The 22,222-nt window shown below is 54.0% G+C and overlaps 1 protein-coding gene and 1 long non-coding RNA gene across 32 annotated transcripts in view; both read right to left on the bottom strand.

The window, feature by feature from the left end:
• Positions 1-26: 26 nt before the first annotated feature.
• The window catches only part of LOC107968093 (uncharacterized), a 60,211-nt gene continuing 38,015 nt past the window's right edge, over positions 27-22,222 (bottom strand). For 23 of the 31 annotated variants that reach the window (XR_010150456.1, XR_010150463.1, XR_010150469.1 and 20 more), the window contains 8 exons: positions 19,633-22,174; positions 16,942-19,012; positions 14,251-16,321; positions 11,538-13,630; positions 9,079-10,917; positions 5,900-6,125; positions 2,714-2,787; positions 27-406 (listed from right to left, as the gene is read on the bottom strand). This is a non-coding gene — a long non-coding RNA (uncharacterized LOC107968093). Of the gene's footprint in view, positions 407-2,713; positions 2,788-5,899; positions 6,126-8,615; positions 8,704-8,891; positions 8,977-9,078; positions 10,918-11,537; positions 13,631-14,250; positions 16,322-16,941; positions 19,013-19,632; positions 22,175-22,222 lie in introns of all 31 variants that reach the window. The other 8 variants (XR_010150480.1, XR_010150484.1, XR_010150479.1 and 5 more) reach the window with 8 other exon arrangements.
• On the bottom strand, positions 3,486-5,893 carry LOC104004378 (keratin-associated protein 21-1-like). Its single transcript, XM_009440598.5, has one exon. The coding sequence runs from the start codon at positions 4,194-4,196 to the stop codon at positions 3,915-3,917; it is 282 nt and encodes a 93-aa protein (XP_009438873.1). The 5' UTR covers positions 4,197-5,893; the 3' UTR covers positions 3,486-3,914.

Raw genomic sequence — 22,222 nt, 5'->3', positions numbered from 1 at the left:
TGATTAAAATAACTTGGACTGTGGAGTTATTCATTCAAAAATATTTATTGAGTTTGTATCAATCTATATCCATAATGAGTAGAAACCACACAGTTGATTTAGACAGGAGAAATGTAATACAAAAGACTGGTAAACTTTGATAAAACAGTAACTCTAAAATACAAGAAAACTCTATATGGTACCCTGGACCTGAGGGAGAGTATTCAATGAAGAAAAAATTTACAAGGGGTGTTTTCTCCACAAGACTAGAGTAGTTGAAAAAGGTGCAGTGGCAACCCACTCAACAGCACCGCGTTTCACTGCTTTGCTCAGGTCAGAGATATTCGGCAACTGCTGGACGATAACAATGGCAGAAAGCAATTCTCCGTGGCATAGGTTCCACACAGTTGAATCTCTTTCAGTGGATCTAGGTAAAAGGATATAGAAGGAGTGAGCCAATGACAAAGTCTTTTTTTTTTTTTTTTTTTTTTTGAGACGAGGTCTCACTCTGTCGCCCAGGATGGAGTGCAGTGGCGTGATCTCGGCTCACTGCAAGCTCCGCCTCCCGGGTTCACGCCATTCTCCTGCCTCAGCCTCCAGAGTGGCTGGGACCTCAGGCGCCCGCGACCACGCCCGGCTAAATTTTGTATTTTTAGTAGAGACGGGGTTTCACCGTGTTAGCCAGGATGGTCTCGATCTCCTGACCTCGTGATCCGCCCTCCTTGGCCTCCCAAAGTGCTGGGATTACAAGCGTGAGCCACCGCGCCCGGCTGCCAATGACAAGTTCTTTTCTTTTTAATGACAAATTCTTAACTGCAAGCAGGCCACAGGCAAAAGTTAGCAAGGGCCCAGGTACACAGGTGGGCAGAGGGAATCAAAAAACCTGTGGAGGTATGAAGCCTGGAAATTGTGGTGTCCATGCTGAGAAGGCTGCAGGAAGCCAGCCCCAGCTGTAAGATTCCTGAGGGACCTCAGATTCCGAAGTATAGCACCTCTAGATGTTCTCACACTCACACCACCCACTCACTATAAGGAGCCAGGCACCATAGGAGAGCCCTTTCCTCTACAACATCTCTCCGGTGCCCTCTACTGAGAAGGCTTGAATACTGTGCTCACTATGAGGAAGTAAATACAAGAGGAATTCCACACATTATGGCAGAGTGATTGCGGGGTAAATTTGGAGCTGAGAGGCAATACAGTATTTATTGACAAATATGTGGCGTGCTGGCCAGCATAGTAGATGCTAAAATGTCACAGTAAAAATAAGAAATAAAATTATCTTCCCTATAGAAATTATACTTTTGTAGAAGATATATGATATTATCCAAAGAAATGATTAATAAAACAGTGAAGTTCTATGAAACAAAAATAGAGTGCTATAAAGTGTAATGACATTTATTGAGGTTCAAAGAAAGTCTCCTGAACGACAATCATATGTTTGGGGAATTAATATTTAAGATGTATACTGAATATGTGAATATGAGGTATATTAATATTCCTATAAAGCTTGCATAGTAAACTGTGATAAATGTTTAGACTTGGCAGTTACTGGCATGGCAGCTGATAACCGAAATTTAATAATAAATGAGATTGATGAAAGAGTAGAGAAAGAAGGAATCTTTTGATAAACACACCTGAAGAGTTTTAAACTGCTTGCAAGTCAATTAAGATGCAAATTAATATGTATTCAAAAGACAACATGTAAGTCATTCACGATCTCCATTAATATGGCTTGTGGGTGGCAGAATTCAGATTACAGAGAGTTAAACAAGTAATAATCTCATAGAACCAAAAGTAGAGATCATAACATAAATAACACATTGATTTTAATTTCCAACTCAAATTAAAAATTAGATTTCATATAAAAATTTGGATTATGGGTCCTTTTGAAAAATTGGAAACCTTATCAATCTTTCCCTAAACTGGCTTGAAAAAATATTCAACCGGGTTGGCGCCCCCCCTTGAGATTATAGGGTCCATACATTCTCTTTTTTTTTATTATTATACTTTAAGTTCTAGGGTATGTGCGCACAACGGGCAAGTTTGTTGCATATGTATACATGTGCCATGTTGGTGTGCTGCACCCATTAACTCATCATTTACATTAGGTCTATCTCCTAATCCTATCCTTCTCCCCTCCCTCCACCCCACGACAGGCCCCAGTGTGTGATGTTCCCCTTCCGGTGTCCAAGGGTTCTCATTGTTCATTTCCCACCTATGAGTGAGAACATGCAGTGTTTGGTTTTTTGTCCCTGCGATAGTTTGCTGAGAATGATGATTTCCAGCTTCATCCATGTCCCTACAAAGGACATGAACTCATCCTTTTTTATGGCTGCATAGTATTCCATGGTGTATTTGTGCCACATTTTATGGACATTAGGGGTCCATACATTCTGTATTTCATCACTGTCAGTATTGAACTGCATCACTTTTAATATTTCTACCTGGCCTTTCTAGCACTTGCACTCATAGACTCTGCAACATGCAGTTCTTTAAAGAAGATAATGTGGAAGAGAAAAATGTGGTGTCTGATAGTAAAAGAGGGTTATGGTTTTTGTTTTTTCTTCCCTTTTTTTTCTTCTCTTCCTTCTTTAAAGAAAGTCAATAACTGATTGCCGAAACCAAGGTGTATACTGGTTGATAGAAATAAGCCCATACATAGAGAGAAATTATAGATAGAACTGAGAAAGTTGAACTCTATTTACGCCTATTTAATTACTGGAATAACACTTACCAAGCTACTTAAACTCTGGTGCTTAATGTCTTCACTTATACCGTGAGAATTAATACCCACTTCCTGAAGTTATCCTACAGAATAAATGAAATCATGTTTCCAAAGCTTATCAATAGTTCATGATCAAGTAACTATTTGAAAACACATAAAGGAGACACATTATTAATATAGTAATCAACATACCACAGTGGCTGAAAAAGAATTAAACTCAAAGCACTAAGTTAGTCATTACACAATCCCAGGCTGTTTCATTAGGCAGTTGATGGTAACACATGGGGAAAGCAAAGGGACATCAAGACAATAAATCAAATACATTCATGTGCTGCTAAACGACAGGGATATGTTCTGAAAATCTGAGAAATGTATCATAAGGCAATGATGTTTGCCATGCAGATTTCACAGTGTACTTACATAAACCTGTATGGTATAGCTTAGAACACACCTAGGTTATAAGGTATAGCCTATTGCTTCTAGAATACAAACCTGCACAGCATGTTACCATATTGGATAATATAGGCAATTGTAACACAATAATAAATATTTGTGTATCTCAACTTATTGGAATCTAGAAAAGATACAGTAAAAACACAGTATAAAATAATAATAATAATAATAATAATAAAACAGTACCTATATAGACCACTTAGCACGAATGGCACTTAAAGGGCTGAAAATTGTTCTGGGTGGATCAGTGAGTGATTAGTGAGTGAATGTGAAGGCCTGGGATATTACTGTACACTACAGTAGATGTCTTAAACATTAGGCATTAGGGTAAATGTATAAAATACATTTTATTTCTTCAATAATACATTAAACTTAGCTTACTGATAATTTTTTGCTTTATAAACTATATTTTATTTTAGCTTTTTGACTCTTTTCTACTACAACATTTTTTTTTGGAATAAAGAACCATTTTTATTACAAATGATTGACTTCCCCAATTGTAGATGTTATGATCATTAACACAGTCATAACAGAGAATCAGAGATTAAGGGAGCAAAAGATAACATTTGGAAAACAGTCAGATGACACCGTGGATCCTATGGCCATGATTTCATTCAAAGAAATGTGAGGCTAGAGGTCCAAGACTCTGTCAGGCATGTAATCCTTGGGTATAGAAATCTTGGAGTATGAATACTTGAATCAGTATTATCTTTAGACGTGTCATTTTAGAAGCAAATGGTCCTCTGACAGTGATGTTTTAGCAGGAAGAACAGCATCTTCTAAAGCAAAATGGCCGGTAGCCACAGTAGCCAGAGCCAGAGCCACATCCACAGCCATAGCCAGTTCCATAACCACAGCCATACCCACAGCCGTAGCCAGTTCCATAGCCACAGCCAGAGCCAGAGCCATAGCCACAGCTGTAGCCAGTGCCATAGCCACAGCCATAGCTGGAGCCATAGCCACAGCCATAACCAGAGCCATAGCCACAGCCATAGCTGCAGCCATAGCCACAGGAGTTGCCGTAGTAGTTGCAACACATGTTGTCAAGAGGAGAGACTTGAGATGGGTTTCAAGAAGATGCTTCTGAGGTGTGGACGTCTTCTACTTCCCTGAGACCTTTATATACTGTCAGTAATTGCCAAAGCATATCATTCATTCCCTGACTTAGCCAACAAATATTTAAACAATTATTATGTGCCAGTCACTGTTGATCATCAATAATATTTTGCTTAAAATGAGCCAATTATTTTGGAGACTCTAGTTTCATTTCAGGAACATCATTTTAATCTGCTCTGCCAAAGAACCATCTCAGTGAAATCATGTGCCCAAATATAAAGCTGATACTAATTTTCAAAATGTCCTATCAGTAGATATATATCTTACATAACAAGTTTTGGGGGGATCATAACAAAATTTTATCCTTTTTCTCTCTCTCTCTTTTTTCCTAAAATATCTACCTCTACCCATAGGGAAAGAGACAACCCTATTCCCTTTCCTGAGTCATTACAACTTCTTTGCCAGACTTCTTTCTCCAACTCACTCTGCACTTCCACACCTACCCCTTGTCCAACCTCCCTCAAATCCCAAGAAACATATTCACATCTGATCATTCAAAGCCAGACTGTATGCTATCTGCAAGTGCTTCTTATATTTTCCTTCCATCCTCCAGGCAAACCAAGACCCTGGGGAGGCAGAGAAGCCCTCCTTTTGTCTCCCATTTCTTCAGCTATATAAGTAATTGTCATTGAGGAGCCTTTTAAAACCAAACCGGCTTCATTTTAAATATATATATATATTTTTGTTGTTGTTGTCGTTGTTATACTTTAAGTTCTAGGGTACATGTGCACAACGGGCAAGTTTGTTGCATATGTATGCATGTCCCATGTTGGTGTGCTGCACCCATTAACTCGTCATTTACATTAGGTATATATCCTAATCCTATCCCTCTCCCCTCTCCCCACCCCATGACAGGCCCCAGTATGTGATGTTCCCCTTCCTGTGTCCAAGTGTTCTCATTGTTCAATTCCCACCTATGAGGGAGAACATGAGGCGTTTTCTTTTTTTGTCCCTGTGATAGCTTGCTGAGAATGATGGTTTCCAGCTTCATCCATGTCCTTACAAAGGACATGAACTCATCCTTTTTTATGGCTGCATAGTATTCCACGGTGTATATGTGCCACATTTTCTTAATCCAGTCTATCATTGAAGGACATTTGGGTTGGTTCCAAGTCTTTGCTATTGTGAATAGTGCAGGGGGGTGAGGCACCACCCGCGATGTGGGGAGTAAGAGCCAGCCCCTCTCCCCCCGCCCGGCTCTTAGGACTCCCATCGCAGGGGGGTGAGGCACCCCCTGCGATGCGGGAAGTAAGAGCCAGCCCCTCTCCCACCCCTGGCTCTTAGGAACCCCATCATGACCTCGTGTTTCTGTGGCTTTCTAGTTTTGTCTTTTTTTTTTTTTCTCTCAGTCTTTTAGACGCCCAGCTGCACAACTTGATTGCCTTACAAATGACCTGCTTCCAGGATGCGGAAATTTCTAGTTTCTTCTGTGACCCTTCTCAACTCCCCCATCTTGCATGTTGTGACACCTTCACCAATAACATAATCATGTATTTGCCTGCTGCCATATTTGGTTTTCTTCCCATCTCGGGGACCCTTTTCTCTTACTATAAAATTGTTTCCTCCATTCTGAGGGTTTCATCATCACGTGGGAAGTATAAGGCCTTCTCCACCTGTGGGTCTCACCTGTCAGTTGTTTGCTGATTTTACGGAACAGGCGTTGGAGGGTACCTCAGTTCAGATGTGTCATCTTCCCCGAGAAAGGCTGCAGTGGCCTCAGTGATGTACACGGTGATCACCTCCATGCTGAACCCCTTCATCTACAGCCTGAGAAACAGGGATATTAAAACTGTCCTGCGGCGGCCGCACCGCAGCACCGTCCAATCTCAGTATCTTCTTATCTGTTCCATTCCTTTTGTAGTGTGGGATAAAAAAGGCAGCAAGGTCAAATAAGAATGATATCACAGGGTGAACACCCAATGTGACATTAGGAGTAATACCTCCCTAGGATATAGAATATACTGTCACAGAGTATACACAGATGGGGTACACCCACTGTGATATTAGAAGCAATATCTCCCTAAAGTATGAGGAAAAATATCACAGGGTGTGCACACTGTGTGATATGAGGAGTAATATTTACTCTGGATATTACGACTAACATCAAGGGTGTACACACACGGGGTACACGCACTGTGATATCAGGAGTTGTATCTCCCTAGGATATTATGAATACTATCACAGGGTATATACTATGTGTGTACATCCACTGTGATATTTGAAGTAATATCTCTCTATGAGATTGCAAATAACATCAAAGCATGTACACCCCTGTGATACATTAGGAGTAACATCCTTCTAGGGTATTACAGATCACGTCACAGCGTGTACACCTCTGTGACGTTTTGTACACACTTTGTGACATTGAAAGAAACATCCCCCCAGGATATTATGAATAACAACACAGGAGGGGTACACACATGGTGTACACCGCCTGTGTCATCAGGAGTAACATTCCCCTAGGATATTATGAATAATATCACAGCAGGTGTACACACATGGAGTACACCCCATGTGACATTCGGAAGAGCATGCCCCTAGGATATTAGGAATAGTATCCCAGGTGTTGAATACGCATTTTTAATGTGTAATGTCACCCCCGGTGACATTAAAAATAACATCCCCCTTGGATATTATGAATAATATGACAGGGAGTACACCCCGTGTGACATTAGGAATAACATCCCCCAAGGATATAAGGAATAATATCAGAGGGTGCACATACATTGTGACCTTAGTAGTAACATCTCTTTAGGATATTACAAATAGTATCACAGGGTGTACAGGCATTGTGACATTAGTAGTAACATTCCGCTGGGATATGACGAGTCATATCACAGGGTGTACACCCCCGTGACAATAGTAGCAACATTCCCCTAGACTATTAGGAATCATATCACAGGAGGTACAGCCCCTGTGATTTACAAGTAACATGTCTATAGAATGTTACAACTCATATCACTGTGTGACTCTGTGTACACCCCATGTGACTTTAGGAGTAACATCCCACAAAACTATGATGAAAAATATCACAGGGTGAACACCCCCTGTGACCTGAGGAATAACGTAGTTTTAGGATATTATGAATGATGTGACAAGGTGTACACACCCTGTGACGTTAGGAGCAATATCCGTCTAGGATGTTAGGAAGACTGTCACATGGAACACACCCCCGTGACATTAGGATATGACAAATAATATCACAAGGTGTACACACATCGTGACATTAGTGCTAATATTCCTCTGGTACACTATGAAGAATATCACAGGGTGTACATCCCTGTGACATTAGGAGTAACATCCCCCTAGAATAGTAAGAATAATAACAGGGGGTGTACACCCCCTGTGACATGAGGAGTATCACCTCACTAGAATATTACGAATAATGTCACAGGGTGTTATCGTCTGTGCCAATAGGAGTATAGACCCCTGGGAAATTATGAATACTATCACAGGGTGTACAGCCCTGCGACATTAGGAGTAACATCTTTCTAGAATATCACGAATAATATCACAATGTGTACACCGCCTGTGTCATTAAAAGTAAAATTGCCGTGGGATATTACGAAATAGAACACAGGGAGGACACCCCGTGTGACATTAAAAGTAACATCCCCCAAGGATATAAGCAATAAGATCAGAGAATGTACCTGCATTGGGACATCAGTAGTAACATCTCTTCAGGACAATACAAATAATATCAAAGGGTGTACACACATTGTGAAATTAGTAGTGAACTCCCGCTAGGATATTAGGAATTTTATGACAGGGTCTACAGGCCCTATGACATTAGCAGTAACGTTTTCCTAGAAGATTACAAAGACTATTAAACGGTGTACAGGACCTCTGAATTACGAGTAACATTTCCATAGCATATTGCACGTAACATCACGGTGTGTACACGCCATGTGACATTAGGGGTAACATCCCACAAAATTATAAAGAATAATTTCACAAGCTGTGCGCCCTCTGTGACATTAAAAGTAACATTTCCCTAGAATATGATGACAATATCACAGAGTGTACACCCTCTGTGATATGAGGAGTGACATCCTATGAGGATAATACGAGTAATTTCACAAGGTGTACAAACCCTGTGACATAAGGGGTGACATCCCTCTAGGACATTATGGATAATATCAAAAGGAACATACCCCGTGTCACAATAAATGCAACCTCCCGTTAGGAGAATAAGAATAACACCACAAGGTGTACACACAATGTGACATTATTATTAAGGTAAAGCTAGGATATTGGGAATAACATCACAGTGTACAGAGTCCTGTGACATCAGGTTTAACATTCCCCTACAAAATTACGAATAATATTGAAGGGTGTATACCTCCTGCGACTTTAGAAGCCACATCTTGCTAGAATATGGAAGATAATGTTCCAGGGTGTGAACTGAGGGTGGCAGTATAGAAAGGATCCTAGGAAAAATCCGGGAGTAATATCACCACCCTATGGCCCCCTGTATATGACCATCCACGTGGCAGGGGGGCGGGTGCCCACCGCGATGCAGGGAGTAATATCACCATCCTCTACCCCTCTGGATATTACCATCCACATCGCAGTGGGGCGGGCGACTCCCACCCACGCGAGGAGTAATATCACCCACCTTTCATACCCTGGATAAGACGATCCGCATCGCAGGGGGGCAGGCGCCACCCACGATGCAGGCAGTCATATCACCCCGTCTCACCCTGTGGATATAACGATCCCCATCGCAGGGGAGTAAGAGCCATCCCCTCTTCCCCCCATGCCTTAGGACCCCCATCGCAGATCCTGAGATCCTTAGGACACACCTGGAGGACTGTGGGTATGAGGTGTCCAAGAAGAAAGCTCAAATCTGCCGACGGCAGGTACCTTACTTGGGATTTACTCTCCGACAGGGGTCCGAAGCCGCCCGGGAACAGAAAGAAAGAAGGTTATTTGCAATATACCGGAGCCTAAGGGCCGAAGGCAGGCGAGAGAATTCTCAGGAACTGTGGGGTTTTGTAGACTGTGGATCCCAAACTTTGTAGAATAAGTCAACACTTGGTATGAGGTCACAAAGGGGGCGGGAACAGGGAATCTTTGGAATAGGGATCCCAAGAACAGCAAGTCTTTCATGACTTGAAGGAAAAACTTCTGGCAGCCAAAGCCCTGGGGCTGCCCGATCTGACAAAGCCTTTTCCATTGTATGCGTTAGAGAGAGAAGAGAGGGCAGTTGGACTTTTAACCCAAACTCAGGTGCCCTGGCAGAGGCCGGTGGCCTACGTCTCTGAACAACTAGACAGGGTTTCTAAAGGATGGCCCCCCTGTTTGAGGGCCTTGGCAGCAACTGCCCTGCTAGAAAAAGAAGCAAATAAGCTGACTCTTGGGCAAAACCTGAACATAAAGGCCCCCCGTTTTGTGCTGGGTGAGGGCAAGTCCTTTATCCCCCCCTTGCTCTTGGGAACCCCATCACAGAGGGGGTGGCACCACCCGCGAGGCGGGGACTGAGAGCCAGCCGCTCTTCGGCCCCAGGGTCTTAGGACGCCCATCACAGGGGGGGAGGAAACCCCCGCGAGGCGGGGACTCAGAGCCAGCCGCTCTTCCGACCCTGGCTCTTAGGACCCCCATCGCAGGGGGGGAGGCACCCCCCACGAGGCGGGGACTGAGAGTCAGCCCCTCATCCCCCTCTGGTTCTTAGGACCACCATCGCAGGAGGGGGAGGCACCCCCCACGAGGCAGGGACTCAGAGGCAGCCCCTCTTCCGCCCCCGGCTCTTAGGACCCCCATCGCAGGGGGGAGGCACCCCCCGCGAGGCAGGGACTGACAGCCAGCCCCTCATCACCCCGGCTCTCAGGACCCCCATCGCAGGGGGGGGGGAGGCACCCCCCCAACGAGGCAGGCACTGAGAGCCAGCCCGTCTTCCCCCTCTGGCTCTCAGGACCGCCATCGCAGGAGGGGGAGGCACCCCCCACGAGGCGGGGACTGAGAGCCAGCCCCACATCACCCCTGGCTCTTAGGGCCCCCATCGCAGGGTGGGGAGGCACCCCCCGCGAGGCGGAGACTGAGAGCCAGCCCCTCATCCCCCCCAGCTCTCACGACCCCCATCGCAGGGGGGGGAGGCACCCCCAATGAGGCAGGCACTGAGAGCCAGCCCCTCTTCCCCCTGGCTCTCAGGGCCCCCATCGCAGGGGGGGAGGCACCCCCCGCGAGGCGGGGACTGAGAGCCAGCCCCTCATCCCCCCGGCTCTCAGGACCCCCATCGCAGGGCGGGGGAGGCAGCCCCCACGAGGCAGGGACTGAGAGCCAGCCCCTCTTCCCCCTCTGGCTCTTAGGACCACCATCGCAGGAGGGGGAGGCACCCCCCACGAGGCGGGGACTGACAGCCAGCCCCACATCACCCCTGGCTCTTAGGGCCCCCATCGCAGGGGGGGGAAGCACCCCCCGCGAGGTGGGGACTGAGAGCCAGCCCCTCATCCCCCCCTGGCTTAGGACCCCCATCGCGGATCCTAAGAACCTTAAGGACCCACCTGGAGGACTCTGGGTATTACGTGTCCAAGAAGAAAGCTCAAATCTCCCGACGGCAGGTACCTTCCTTGGGATTTACTATCCGACAGGGGTCCAAACGCCGGGAACAGAAGGAAAGCAGGTCGTTTGCAATCTACCGGAGCCTAAGGGCAGAAGGCAGGTGAGGGAATTCTTAGGGGCTGTGGGGTTTTGTAGACTGTGCCTCCCAAACTTTGCAGTATTAGCCAAGCCTTTCTATGAGGTCACAAAGGGGGCAGGTGAGGGAATTCTTAGGGGCTGTGGGGTTTTGTAGACTGTGCATCCCAAACTTTGCAGTATTAGCCAAGTCTTTCTATGAGGTCACAAAGGGGGCGGGGACCGGCAACCTTTGGAATGAGGATCCCAACAACAGCAAGTCTTTCATGAGTTAAAGGAAAACCTTCTGGCAGCCCCAGCCCCGGGGCTACCCGATCTGACAAAGCCTTTTCCACTGAATGCGTCAGATAGAGAAAAGATGGCAGCTGGAATTTTAACCGAAACTCTGGGGCCCTGGCTGAGGCCGGTGGCCTACGTGTCTAAACAAATAGAGAGGGTTTCTAAAGGATGGCCCCCCTGTTTGAGGGCCGCGGCATCAACTGCCCCGATAGTACCGGAAGCAAATAAGCTGACTCTTGGGCAAAACCTGAACATAAAGGCCGCCCATTTTGGGTTGGGTGACAGCCATCCCCTCTTCCCCCCCTGCCTTAGGACCCCCATCGCTGATCCTAAGATACTTAGGACTCACCTGGAGGACTGTGGGTATTAGGTGTCCAAGAAGAAAGCTCCAATCTGCCGACGGCAGGTACCTTACTTGGGATTTACTCTCCGACGGGTCCGATGCCGCCCGGGAACAGAAAGAAAGCAGGTTATATGCAATCTACCAGAGTCTAAGGGCCGAAGGCAGCTGAGAGAATTCTCAGGAGCTGTGGGGTTTCGCAGACTGTGGATCCCAAACTCTGTAGTATTAGCCAAGCCTTTGTATGAGGTCACAAAGGGGGCGGGGACCGGAACCTTTGGAATGGGGATCCCAAGAACAGCAAGTCTTTCAAGAGTTAAAGGAAAAACTTCTGGCAGCCCCAGCCCTGGGGCTACCCGATCTGGAAAAGCCTTTTCCATTGTATGCGTTAGAGAGAGAAAAGATGGCAGCTGGACTTTTAACCCAAACTGTGGGGCCCTGGCTGAGGCCGGTGGCCTACGTCTCTGAACAACTAGACAGGGTTTCTGAAGGATGGCTCCCGTGTTTGAGGGCCTTGGCAGCAACTGGCCCTGCTAGTACAAGAAGCAAATAAGCTGACTCTTGGGCAAAACCCGAACATAAAGGCCCCCCATGTTGTGGTGGCTGAGCGGCAGCCCCTTTTCCCCCACTGGCTCTTGGGACCACCATCGCAGGGGCGATGGCACCCCTCGCGAGGCACGGACTGAGAGCCAGCCCCTCTTCCGCCCCAGGCTCTTAGGACCCCCATCGCAGGGGGGGAGGCACCCCCCGCGAGGCGGGGACTCAGAGCCAGCCGCTCTTCCGACCCAGGCTCTTAGGACCCCCAGCGCAGGGGGGGAGGCACCCCCCACGAGGCGGGGACTGAGAGCCAGCCCCTCTTCCCCCTCTGGCTCTTAGGACCACCATTGCAGGAGGGGGAGGCACCCCCCACGAGGCAGGGACTCAGAGGCAGCCGCTCTTCCGCCCCCGGTTCTTAGGACCCCCATCGCAGGGGGGAGGCACCCCCTGCGAGGCGGGGACTGAAAGCCAGCCCCTCATCCCCCCGGCTCTCAGGATCCCCATCGCAGGGGGGGGGAGGCACCCCCCCACGAGGCAGGGACTGAGAGCCAGCCCGTCTTCCCCCTCTGGCTCTCAGGACCACCATCGCAGGAGGGGGAGGCACCCCCCACGAGGCGGGGACTGAGAGCCAGCCCCACATCACCCCTGGCTCATAGGGCCCCCATCGCAAGGGGGGGAGGCACCCCCCACGAGGCGGGGACTGAGAGCCAGCCCCTCATCCCCCCCAGCTCTCACGACCCCCATCGCAGGGGGGGGAGGCACCCCCAATGAGGCAGGGACTGAGAGCCAGCCCCTCATCCCCCCGGGCTCTCACGACACCTGTCGCGGGGAGGGGAGGCTCCCCCCACGAGGCAGGGACTGAGAGCCAGCCCCTCATCCCCCCGGCTCTCAGGACCCCCATCGCAGGGGGGGATGCAGCCCCCACGAGGCAGGGACTGAGAGCCAGCACCTCTTCCCCCTCTGGCTCTTAGGACCACCATCGCAGGAGGGGGAGGCACCCCCACGAGGCGGGGACGGCACCCCCCACGAGGCGGGGACTGAGAGCCAGCCCCTCTTCCCCCTGGCTCTCAGGGCCCCCATCGCAGGGGGGGAGGCACCCCCCGCGAGGCGGGGACTGAGAGCCAGCCCCTCATCCCCCCGGCTCTCAGGACCCCCATCGCAGGGCGGGGGAGGCAGCGCCCACGAGGCAGGGACTGAGAGCCAGCCCCTCTTCCCCCTCTGGCTCTTAGGACCACCATCGCAGGAGGGGGAGGCACCCCCCACGAGGCGGGGACTGAGAGCCAGCCCCACATCACCCCTGGCTCTTAGGGCCCCCATCGCAGGGGGGGGAAGCACCCCCCGCGAGGTGGGGACTGAGAGCCAGCCCCTCATCCCCCCCTGGCTTAGGACCCCCATCGCGGATCCTAAGAACCTTAAGGACCCACCTGGAGGACTCTGGGTATTACGTGTCCAAGAAGAAAGCTCAAATCTCCCGACGGCAGGTACCTTCCTTGGGATTTACTATCCGACAGGGGTCCAAACGCCGGGAACAGAAAGAAAGCAGGTCGTTTGCAATCTACCGGAGCCTAAGGGCAGAAGGCAGGTGAGGGAATTCTTAGGGGCTGTGGGGTTTTGTAGACTGTGCCTCCCAAACTTTGCAGTATTAGCCAAGCCTTTCTATGAGGTCACAAAGGGGGCAGGTGAGGGAATTCTTAGGGGCTGTGGGGTTTTGTAGACTGTGCATCCCAAACTTTGCAGTATTAGCCAAGTCTTTCTATGAGGTCACAAAGGGGGCGGGGACCGGCAACCTTTGGAATGGGGATCCCAACAACAGCAAGTCTTTCATGAGTTAAAGGAAAACCTTCTGGCAGCCCCAGCCCCGGGGCTACCCGATCTGACAAAGCCTTTTCCACTGAATGCGTCAGATAGAGAAAAGATGGCAGCTGGAATTTTAACCGAAACTCTGGGGCCCTGGCTGAGGCCGGTGGCCTACGTGTCTAAACAAATAGAGAGGGTTTCTAAAGGATGGCCCCCCTGTTTGAGGGCCGCGGCATCAACTGCCCCGATAGTACCGGAAGCAAATAAGCTGACTCTTGGGCAAAACCTGAACATAAAGGCCGCCCATTTTGGGTTGGGTGACAGCCATCCCCTCTTCCCCCCCTGCCTTAGGACCCCCATCGCTGATCCTAAGATACTTAGGACTCACCTGGAGGACTGTGGGTATTAGGTGTCCAAGAAGAAAGCTCCAATCTGCCGACGGCAGGTACCTTACTTGGGATTTACTCTCCGACGGGTCCGATGCCGCCCGGGAACAGAAAGGAAGCAGGTTATATGCAATCTACCAGAGTCTAAGGGCCGAAGGCAGCTGAGAGAATTCTCAGGAGCTGTGGGGTTTCGCAGACTGTGGATCCCAAACTCTGTAGTATTAGCCAAGCCTTTGTATGAGGTCACAAAGGGGGCGGGGACCGGAACCTTTGGAATGGGGATCCCAAGAACAGCAAGTCTTTCAAGAGTTAAAGGAAAAACTTCTGGCAGCCCCAGCCCTGGGGCTACCCGATCTGGCAAAGCCTTTTCCATTGTATGCGTTAGAGAGAGAAAAGATGGCAGCTGGACTTTTAACCCAAACTGTGGGGACCTGGCTGAGGCCGGTGGCCTACGTCTCTGAACAACTAGACAGGGTTTCTGAAGGATGGCTCCCGTGTTTGAGGGCCTTGGCAGCAACTGGCCCTGCTAGTACAAGAAGCAAATAAGCTGACTCTTGGGCAAAACCCGAACATAAAGGCCCCCCATGTTGTGGTGGCTGAGCGGCAGCCCCTTTTCCCCCACTGGCTCTTGGGACCACCATCGCAGGGGCGATGGCACCCCTCGCGAGGCACGGACTGAGAGCCAGCCCCTCTTCCGCCCCAGGCTCTTAGGACCCCCATCGCAGGGGGGGAGGCACCCCCCGCGAGGCGGGGACTCAGAGCCAGCCGCTCTTCCGACCCCGGCTCTTAGGACCCCCATCGCAGGGGGGGAGGCACCCCCCACGAGGCGGGGACTGAGAGCCAGCCCCTCTTCCCCCTCTGGCTCTTAGGACCACCATTGCAGGAGGGGGAGGCACCCCCCACGAGGCAGGGACTCAGAGGCAGCCGCTCTTCCGCCCCCGGTTCTTAGGACCCCCATCGCAGGGGGGAGGCACCCCCCGCGAGGCGGGGACTGAAAGCCAGCCCCTCATCCCCCCGGCTCTCAGGATCCCCATCGCAGGGGGGGGGAGGCACCCCCCCACGAGGCAGGGACTGAGAGCCAGCCCGTCTTCCCCCTCTGGCTCTCAGGACCACCATCGCAGGAGGGGGAGGCACCCCCCACGAGGCGGGGACTGAGAGCCAGCCCCACATCACCCCTGGCTCATAGGGCCCCCATCGCAAGGGGGGGAGGCACCCCCCACGAGGCGGGGACTGAGAGCCAGCCCCTCATCCCCCCCAGCTCTCACGACCCCCATCGCAGGGGGGGGAGGCACCCCCAATGAGGCAGGGACTGAGAGCCAGCCCCTCATCCCCCCGGGCTCTCACGACCCCTGTCGCGGGGAGGGGAGGCTCCCCCCACGAGGCAGGGACTGAGAGCCAGCCCCTCATCCCCCCGGCTCTCAGGACCCCCATCGCAGGGGGGGAGGCAGCCCCCACGAGGCAGGGACTGAGAGCCAGCACCTCTTCCCCCTCTGGCTCTTAGGACCACCATCGCAGGAGGGGGAGGCACCCCCCACGAGGCGGGGACTGAGAGCCAGCCCCTCTTCCCCCTGGCTCTCAGGGCCCCCATCGCAGGGGGGGAGGCACCCCCCGCGAGGCGGGGACTGAGAGCCAGCCCCTCATCCCCCCGGCTCTCAGGACCCCCATCGCAGGGCGGGGGAGGCAGCCCCCACGAGGCAGGGACTGAGAGCCAGCCCCTCTTCCCCCTCTGGCTCTTAGGACCACCATCGCAGGAGGGGGAGGCACCCCCCACGAGGCGGGGACTGAGAGCCAGCCCCACATCACCCCTGGCTCTTAGGGCCCCCATCGCAGGGGGGGGAAGCACCCCCCGCGAGGTGGGGACTGAGAGCCAGCCCCTCATCCCCCCCTGGCTTAGGACCCCCATCGCGGATCCTAAGAACCTTAAGGACCCACCTGGAGGACTCTGGGTATTACGTGTCCAAGAAGAAAGCTCAAATCTCCCGACGGCAGGTACCTTCCTTGGGATTTACTATCCGACAGGGGTCCAAACGCCGGGAACAGAAAGAAAGCAGGTCGTTTGCAATCTACCGGAGCCTAAGGGCAGAAGGCAGGTGAGGGAATTCTTAGGGGCTGTGGGGTTTTGTAGACTGTGCCTCCCAAACTTTGCAGTATTAGCCAAGCCTTTCTATGAGGTCACAAAGGGGGCAGGTGAGGGAATTCTTAGGGGCTGTGGGGTTTTGTAGACTGTGCATCCCAAACTTTGCAGTATTAGCCAAGTCTTTCTATGAGGTCACAAAGGGGGCGGGGACCGGCAACCTTTGGAATGGGGATCCCAACAACAGCAAGTCTTTCATGAGTTAAAGGAAAACCTTCTGGCAGCCCCAGCCCCGGGGCTACCCGATCTGACAAAGCCTTTTCCACTGAATGCGTCAGATAGAGAAAAGATGGCAGCTGGAATTTTAACCGAAACTCTGGGGCCCTGGCTGAGGCCGGTGGCCTACGTGTCTAAACAAATAGAGAGGGTTTCTAAAGGATGGCCCCCCTGTTTGAGGGCCGCGGCATCAACTGCCCTGATAGTACCGGAAGCAAATAAGCTGACTCTTGGGCAAAACCTGAACATAAAGGCCGCCCATTTTGGGTTGGGTGACAGCCATCCCCTCTTCCCCCCCTGCCTTAGGACCCCCATCGCTGATCCTAAGATACTTAGGACTCACCTGGAGGACTGTGGGTATTAGGTGTCCAAGAAGAAAGCTCCAATCTGCCGACGGCAGGTACCTTACTTGGGATTTACTCTCCGACGGGTCCGATGCCGCCCGGGAACAGAAAGGAAGCAGGTTATATGCAATCTACCAGAGTCTAAGGGCCGAAGGCAGCTGAGAGAATTCTCAGGAGCTGTGGGGTTTCGCAGACTGTGGATCCCAAACTCTGTAGTATTAGCCAAGCCTTTGTATGAGGTCACAAAGGGGGCGGGGACCGGAACCTTTGGAATGGGGATCCCAAGAACAGCAAGTCTTTCAAGAGTTAAAGGAAAAACTTCTGGCAGCCCCAGCCCTGGGGCTACCGGATCTGGAAAAGCCTTTTCCATTGTATGCGTTAGAGAGAGAAAAGATGGCAGCTGGACTTTTAACCCAAACTGTGGGGCCCTGGCTGAGGCCGGTGGCCTACGTCTCTGAACAACTAGACAGGGTTTCTGAAGGATGGCTCCCGTGTTTGAGGGCCTTGGCAGCAACTGGCCCTGCTAGTACAAGAAGCAAATAAGCTGACTCTTGGGCAAAACCCGAACATAAAGGCCCCCCATGTTGTGGTGGCTGAGCGGCAGCCCCTTTTCCCCCACTGGCTCTTGGGACCACCATCGCAGGGGCGATGGCACCCCTCGCGAGGCACGGACTGAGAGCCAGCCCCTCTTCCGCCCCAGGCTCTTAGGACCCCCATCGCAGGGGGGGAGGCACCCCCCGCGAGGCGGGGACTCAGAGCCAGCCGCTCTTCCGACCCCGGCTCTTAGGACCCCCATCGCAGGGGGGGAGGCACCCCCCACGAGGCGGGGACTGAGAGCCAGCCCCTCTTCCCCCTCTGGCTCTTAGGACCACCATTGCAGGAGGGGGAGGCACCCCCCACGAGGCAGGGACTCAGAGGCAGCCGCTCTTCCGCCCCCGGTTCTTAGGACCCCCATCGCAGGGGGGAGGCACCCCCCGCGAGGCGGGGACTGAAAGCCAGCCCCTCATCCCCCCGGCTCTCAGGATCCCCATCGCAGGGGGGGGGAGGCACCCCCCCACGAGGCAGGGACTGAGAGCCAGCCCGTCTTCCCCCTCTGGCTCTCAGGACCACCATCGCAGGAGGGGGAGGCACCCCCCACGAGGCGGGGACTGAGAGCCAGCCCCACATCACCCCTGGCTCATAGGGCCCCCATCGCAAGGGGGGGAGGCACCCCCCGCGAGGCGGGGACTGAGAGCCAGCCCCTCATCCCCCCCAGCTCTCACGACCCCCATCGCAGGGGGGGGAGGCACCCCCAATGAGGCAGGGACTGAGAGCCAGCCCCTCATCCCCCCGGGCTCTCACGACCCCTGTCGCGGGGAGGGGAGGCTCCCCCCACGAGGCAGGGACTGAGAGCCAGCCCCTCATCCCCCCGGCTCTCAGGACCCCCATCGCAGGGGGGGAGGCAGCCCCCACGAGGCAGGGACTGAGAGCCAGCACCTCTTCCCCCTCTGGCTCTTAGGACCACCATCGCAGGAGGGGGAGGCACCCCCCACGAGGCGGGGACTGAGAGCCAGCCCCTCTTCCCCCTGGCTCTCAGGGCCCCCATCGCAGGGGGGGAGGCACCCCCCGCGAGGCGGGGACTGAGAGCCAGCCCCTCATCCCCCCGGCTCTCAGGACCCCCATCGCAGGGCGGGGGAGGCAGCCCCCACGAGGCAGGGACTGAGAGCCAGCCCCTCTTCCCCCTCTGGCTCTTAGGACCACCATCGCAGGAGGGGGAGGCACCCCCCACGAGGCGGGGACTGAGAGCCAGCCCCACATCACCCCTGGCTCTTAGGGCCCCCATCGCAGGGGGGGGAAGCACCCCCCGCGAGGTGGGGACTGAGAGCCAGCCCCTCATCCCCCCCTGGCTTAGGACCCCCATCGCGGATCCTAAGAACCTTAAGGACCCACCTGGAGGACTCTGGGTATTACGTGTCCAAGAAGAAAGCTCAAATCTCCCGACGGCAGGTACCTTCCTTGGGATTTACTATCCGACAGGGGTCCAAACGCCGGGAACAGAAAGAAAGCAGGTCGTTTGCAATCTACCGGAGCCTAAGGGCAGAAGGCAGGTGAGGGAATTCTTAGGGGCTGTGGGGTTTTGTAGACTGTGCCTCCCAAACTTTGCAGTATTAGCCAAGCCTTTCTATGAGGTCACAAAGGGGGCAGGTGAGGGAATTCTTAGGGGCTGTGGGGTTTTGTAGACTGTGCATCCCAAACTTTGCAGTATTAGCCAAGTCTTTCTATGAGGTCACAAAGGGGGCGGGGACCGGCAACCTTTGGAATGGGGATCCCAACAACAGCAAGTCTTTCATGAGTTAAAGGAAAACCTTCTGGCAGCCCCAGCCCCGGGGCTACCCGATCTGACAAAGCCTTTTCCACTGAATGCGTCAGATAGAGAAAAGATGGCAGCTGGAATTTTAACCGAAACTCTGGGGCCCTGGCTGAGGCCGGTGGCCTACGTGTCTAAACAAATAGAGAGGGTTTCTAAAGGATGGCCCCCCTGTTTGAGGGCCGCGGCATCAACTGCCCCGATAGTACCGGAAGCAAATAAGCTGACTCTTGGGCAAAACCTGAACATAAAGGCCGCCCATTTTGGGTTGGGTGACAGCCATCCCCTCTTCCCCCCCTGCCTTAGGACCCCCATCGCTGATCCTAAGATACTTAGGACTCACCTGGAGGACTGTGGGTATTAGGTGTCCAAGAAGAAAGCTCCAATCTGCCGACGGCAGGTACCTTACTTGGGATTTACTCTCCGACGGGTCCGATGCCGCCCGGGAACAGAAAGGAAGCAGGTTATATGCAATCTACCAGAGTCTAAGGGCCGAAGGCAGCTGAGAGAATTCTCAGGAGCTGTGGGGTTTCGCAGACTGTGGATCCCAAACTCTGTAGTATTAGCCAAGCCTTTGTATGAGGTCACAAAGGGGGCGGGGACCGGAACCTTTGGAATGGGGATCCCAAGAACAGCAAGTCTTTCAAGAGTTAAAGGAAAAACTTCTGGCAGCCCCAGCCCTGGGGCTACCCGATCTGGAAAAGCCTTTTCCATTGTATGCGTTAGAGAGAGAAAAGATGGCAGCTGGACTTTTAACCCAAACTGTGGGGCCCTGGCTGAGGCCGGTGGCCTACGTCTCTGAACAACTAGACAGGGTTTCTGAAGGATGGCTCCCGTGTTTGAGGGCCTTGGCAGCAACTGGCCCTGCTAGTACAAGAAGCAAATAAGCTGACTCTTGGGCAAAACCCGAACATAAAGGCCCCCCATGTTGTGGTGGCTGAGCGGCAGCCCCTTTTCCCCCACTGGCTCTTGGGACCACCATCGCAGGGGCGATGGCACCCCTCGCGAGGCACGGACTGAGAGCCAGCCCCTCTTCCGCCCCAGGCTCTTAGGACCCCCATCGCAGGGGGGGAGGCACCCCCCGCGAGGCGGGGACTCAGAGCCAGCCGCTCTTCCGACCCCGGCTCTTAGGACCCCCATCGCAGGGGGGGAGGCACCCCCCACGAGGCGGGGACTGAGAGCCAGCCCCTCTTCCCCCTCTGGCTCTTAGGACCACCATTGCAGGAGGGGGAGGGACCCCCCACGAGGCAGGGACTCAGAGGCAGCCGCTCTTCCGCCCCCGGTTCTTAGGACCCCCATCGCAGGGGGGAGGCACCCCCCACGAGGCGGGGACTGAAAGCCAGCCCCTCATCCCCCCGGCTCTCAGGATCCCCATCGCAGGGGGGGGGAGGCACCCCCCCACGAGGCAGGGACTGAGAGCCAGCCCGTCTTCCCCCTCTGGCTCTCAGGACCACCATCGCAGGAGGGGGAGGCACCCCCCACGAGGCGGGGACTGAGAGCCAGCCCCACATCACCCCTGGCTCATAGGGCCCCCATCGCAAGGGGGGGAGGCACCCCCCGCGAGGCGGGGACTGAGAGCCAGCCCCTCATCCCCCCCAGCTCTCACGACCCCCATCGCAGGGGGGGGAGGCACCCCCAATGAGGCAGGCACTGAGAGCCAGCCCCTCTTCCCCCTGGCTCTCAGGGCCCCCATCGCAGGGGGGGAGGCACCCCCCGCGAGGCGGGGACTGAGAGCCAGCCCCTCATCCCCCCGGGCTCTCACGACCGCCGTCGCGGGGAGGGGAGGCTCCCCCCACGAGGCAGGGACTGAAAGCCAGCCCCTCATCCCCCCGGCTCTCAGGACCCCCATCGCAGGGGGGGAGGCAGCCCCCACGAGACAGGGACTGAGAGCCAGCACCTCTCCCCCCTCTGGCTCTTAGGACCACCATCGCAGGAGGGGGAGGCACCCCCCACGAGGCGGGGACTGAGAGCCAGCCCCATATCACCCCTGGCTCTTAGGGCCCCCATCGCAGGGGGGGGAGGCACCCCCCGCGAGGCGGGGACTGAGAGCAAGCCCCTCATCCCCCCGGGCTCTCACGACCCCCGTCGCGGGGAGGGGAGGCTCCCCCCACGAGGCAGGGACTGAGAGCCAGCCCCTCATCCCCCCGGCTCTCAGGACCCCCATCGCAGGGCGGGGGAGGCACCCCCCGCGAGGCGGGGACTGAGAGACAGCCCCTCATCCCCCCCAGCTCTCACGACCCCCATCGCAGGGGGGGGAGGCACCCCCAATGAGGCAGGGACTGAGAGCCAGCCCCTCTTCCCCCTGGCTCTTAGGGCCCCCATCGCAGGGGGGGAGGCACCCCCCGCGAGGCGGGGACTGAGAGCCAGCCCCTCATCCCCCCGGGCTCTCACGACCCCCGTCGCGGGGAGGGGAGGCTCCCCCCACGAGGCAGGGACTGAGAGCCAGCCCCTCATCCCCCCGGCTCTCAGGACCCCCATCGCAGGGCGGGGGAGGCAGCCCCCACGAGGCAGGGACTGAGAGCCAGCCCCTCTTCCCCCTCTGGCTCTTAGGACCACCATCGCAGGAGGGGGAGGCACCCCCCACGAGGCGGGGACTGAGAGCCAGCCCCACATCACCCCTGGCTCTTAGGGCCCCCATCGCAGGGGGGGAGGCACCCCCCGTGAGGTGGGGACTGAGAGCCAGCCCCTCATCCCCCCCTGGCTTAGGACCCCCATCGCGGATCCTAAGAACCTTAAGGACCCACCTGGAGGACTCTGGGTATTACGTGTCCAAGAAGAAAACTCAAATCTCCCGACGGCAGGTACCTTCCTTGGGATTTACTATCCGTCAGGGGTCCAAAGGCCGGGAACATAAAGAAAGCAGGTCGTTTGCAATCTACCGGAGCCTAAGGGCAGAAGGCAGGTGAGGGAATTCTTAGGGACTGTGGGGTTTT

The sequence above is a fragment of the Pan troglodytes genome, chromosome 14, assembly GCF_028858775.2.
Source record: "Pan troglodytes isolate AG18354 chromosome 14, NHGRI_mPanTro3-v2.0_pri, whole genome shotgun sequence".
Classification (NCBI taxonomy): domain Eukaryota; kingdom Metazoa; phylum Chordata; class Mammalia; order Primates; family Hominidae; genus Pan; species Pan troglodytes.
This window is presented reverse-complemented; position numbering and strand designations above follow the sequence as displayed.

Excerpts from the sequence above, each read along its gene's own strand:
- LOC104004378 (XM_009440598.5), bottom strand. The coding sequence starts at position 4,196 with ATGTGTTGCAACTACTACGGCAACTCCTGTGGCTATGGCTGCAGCTAT.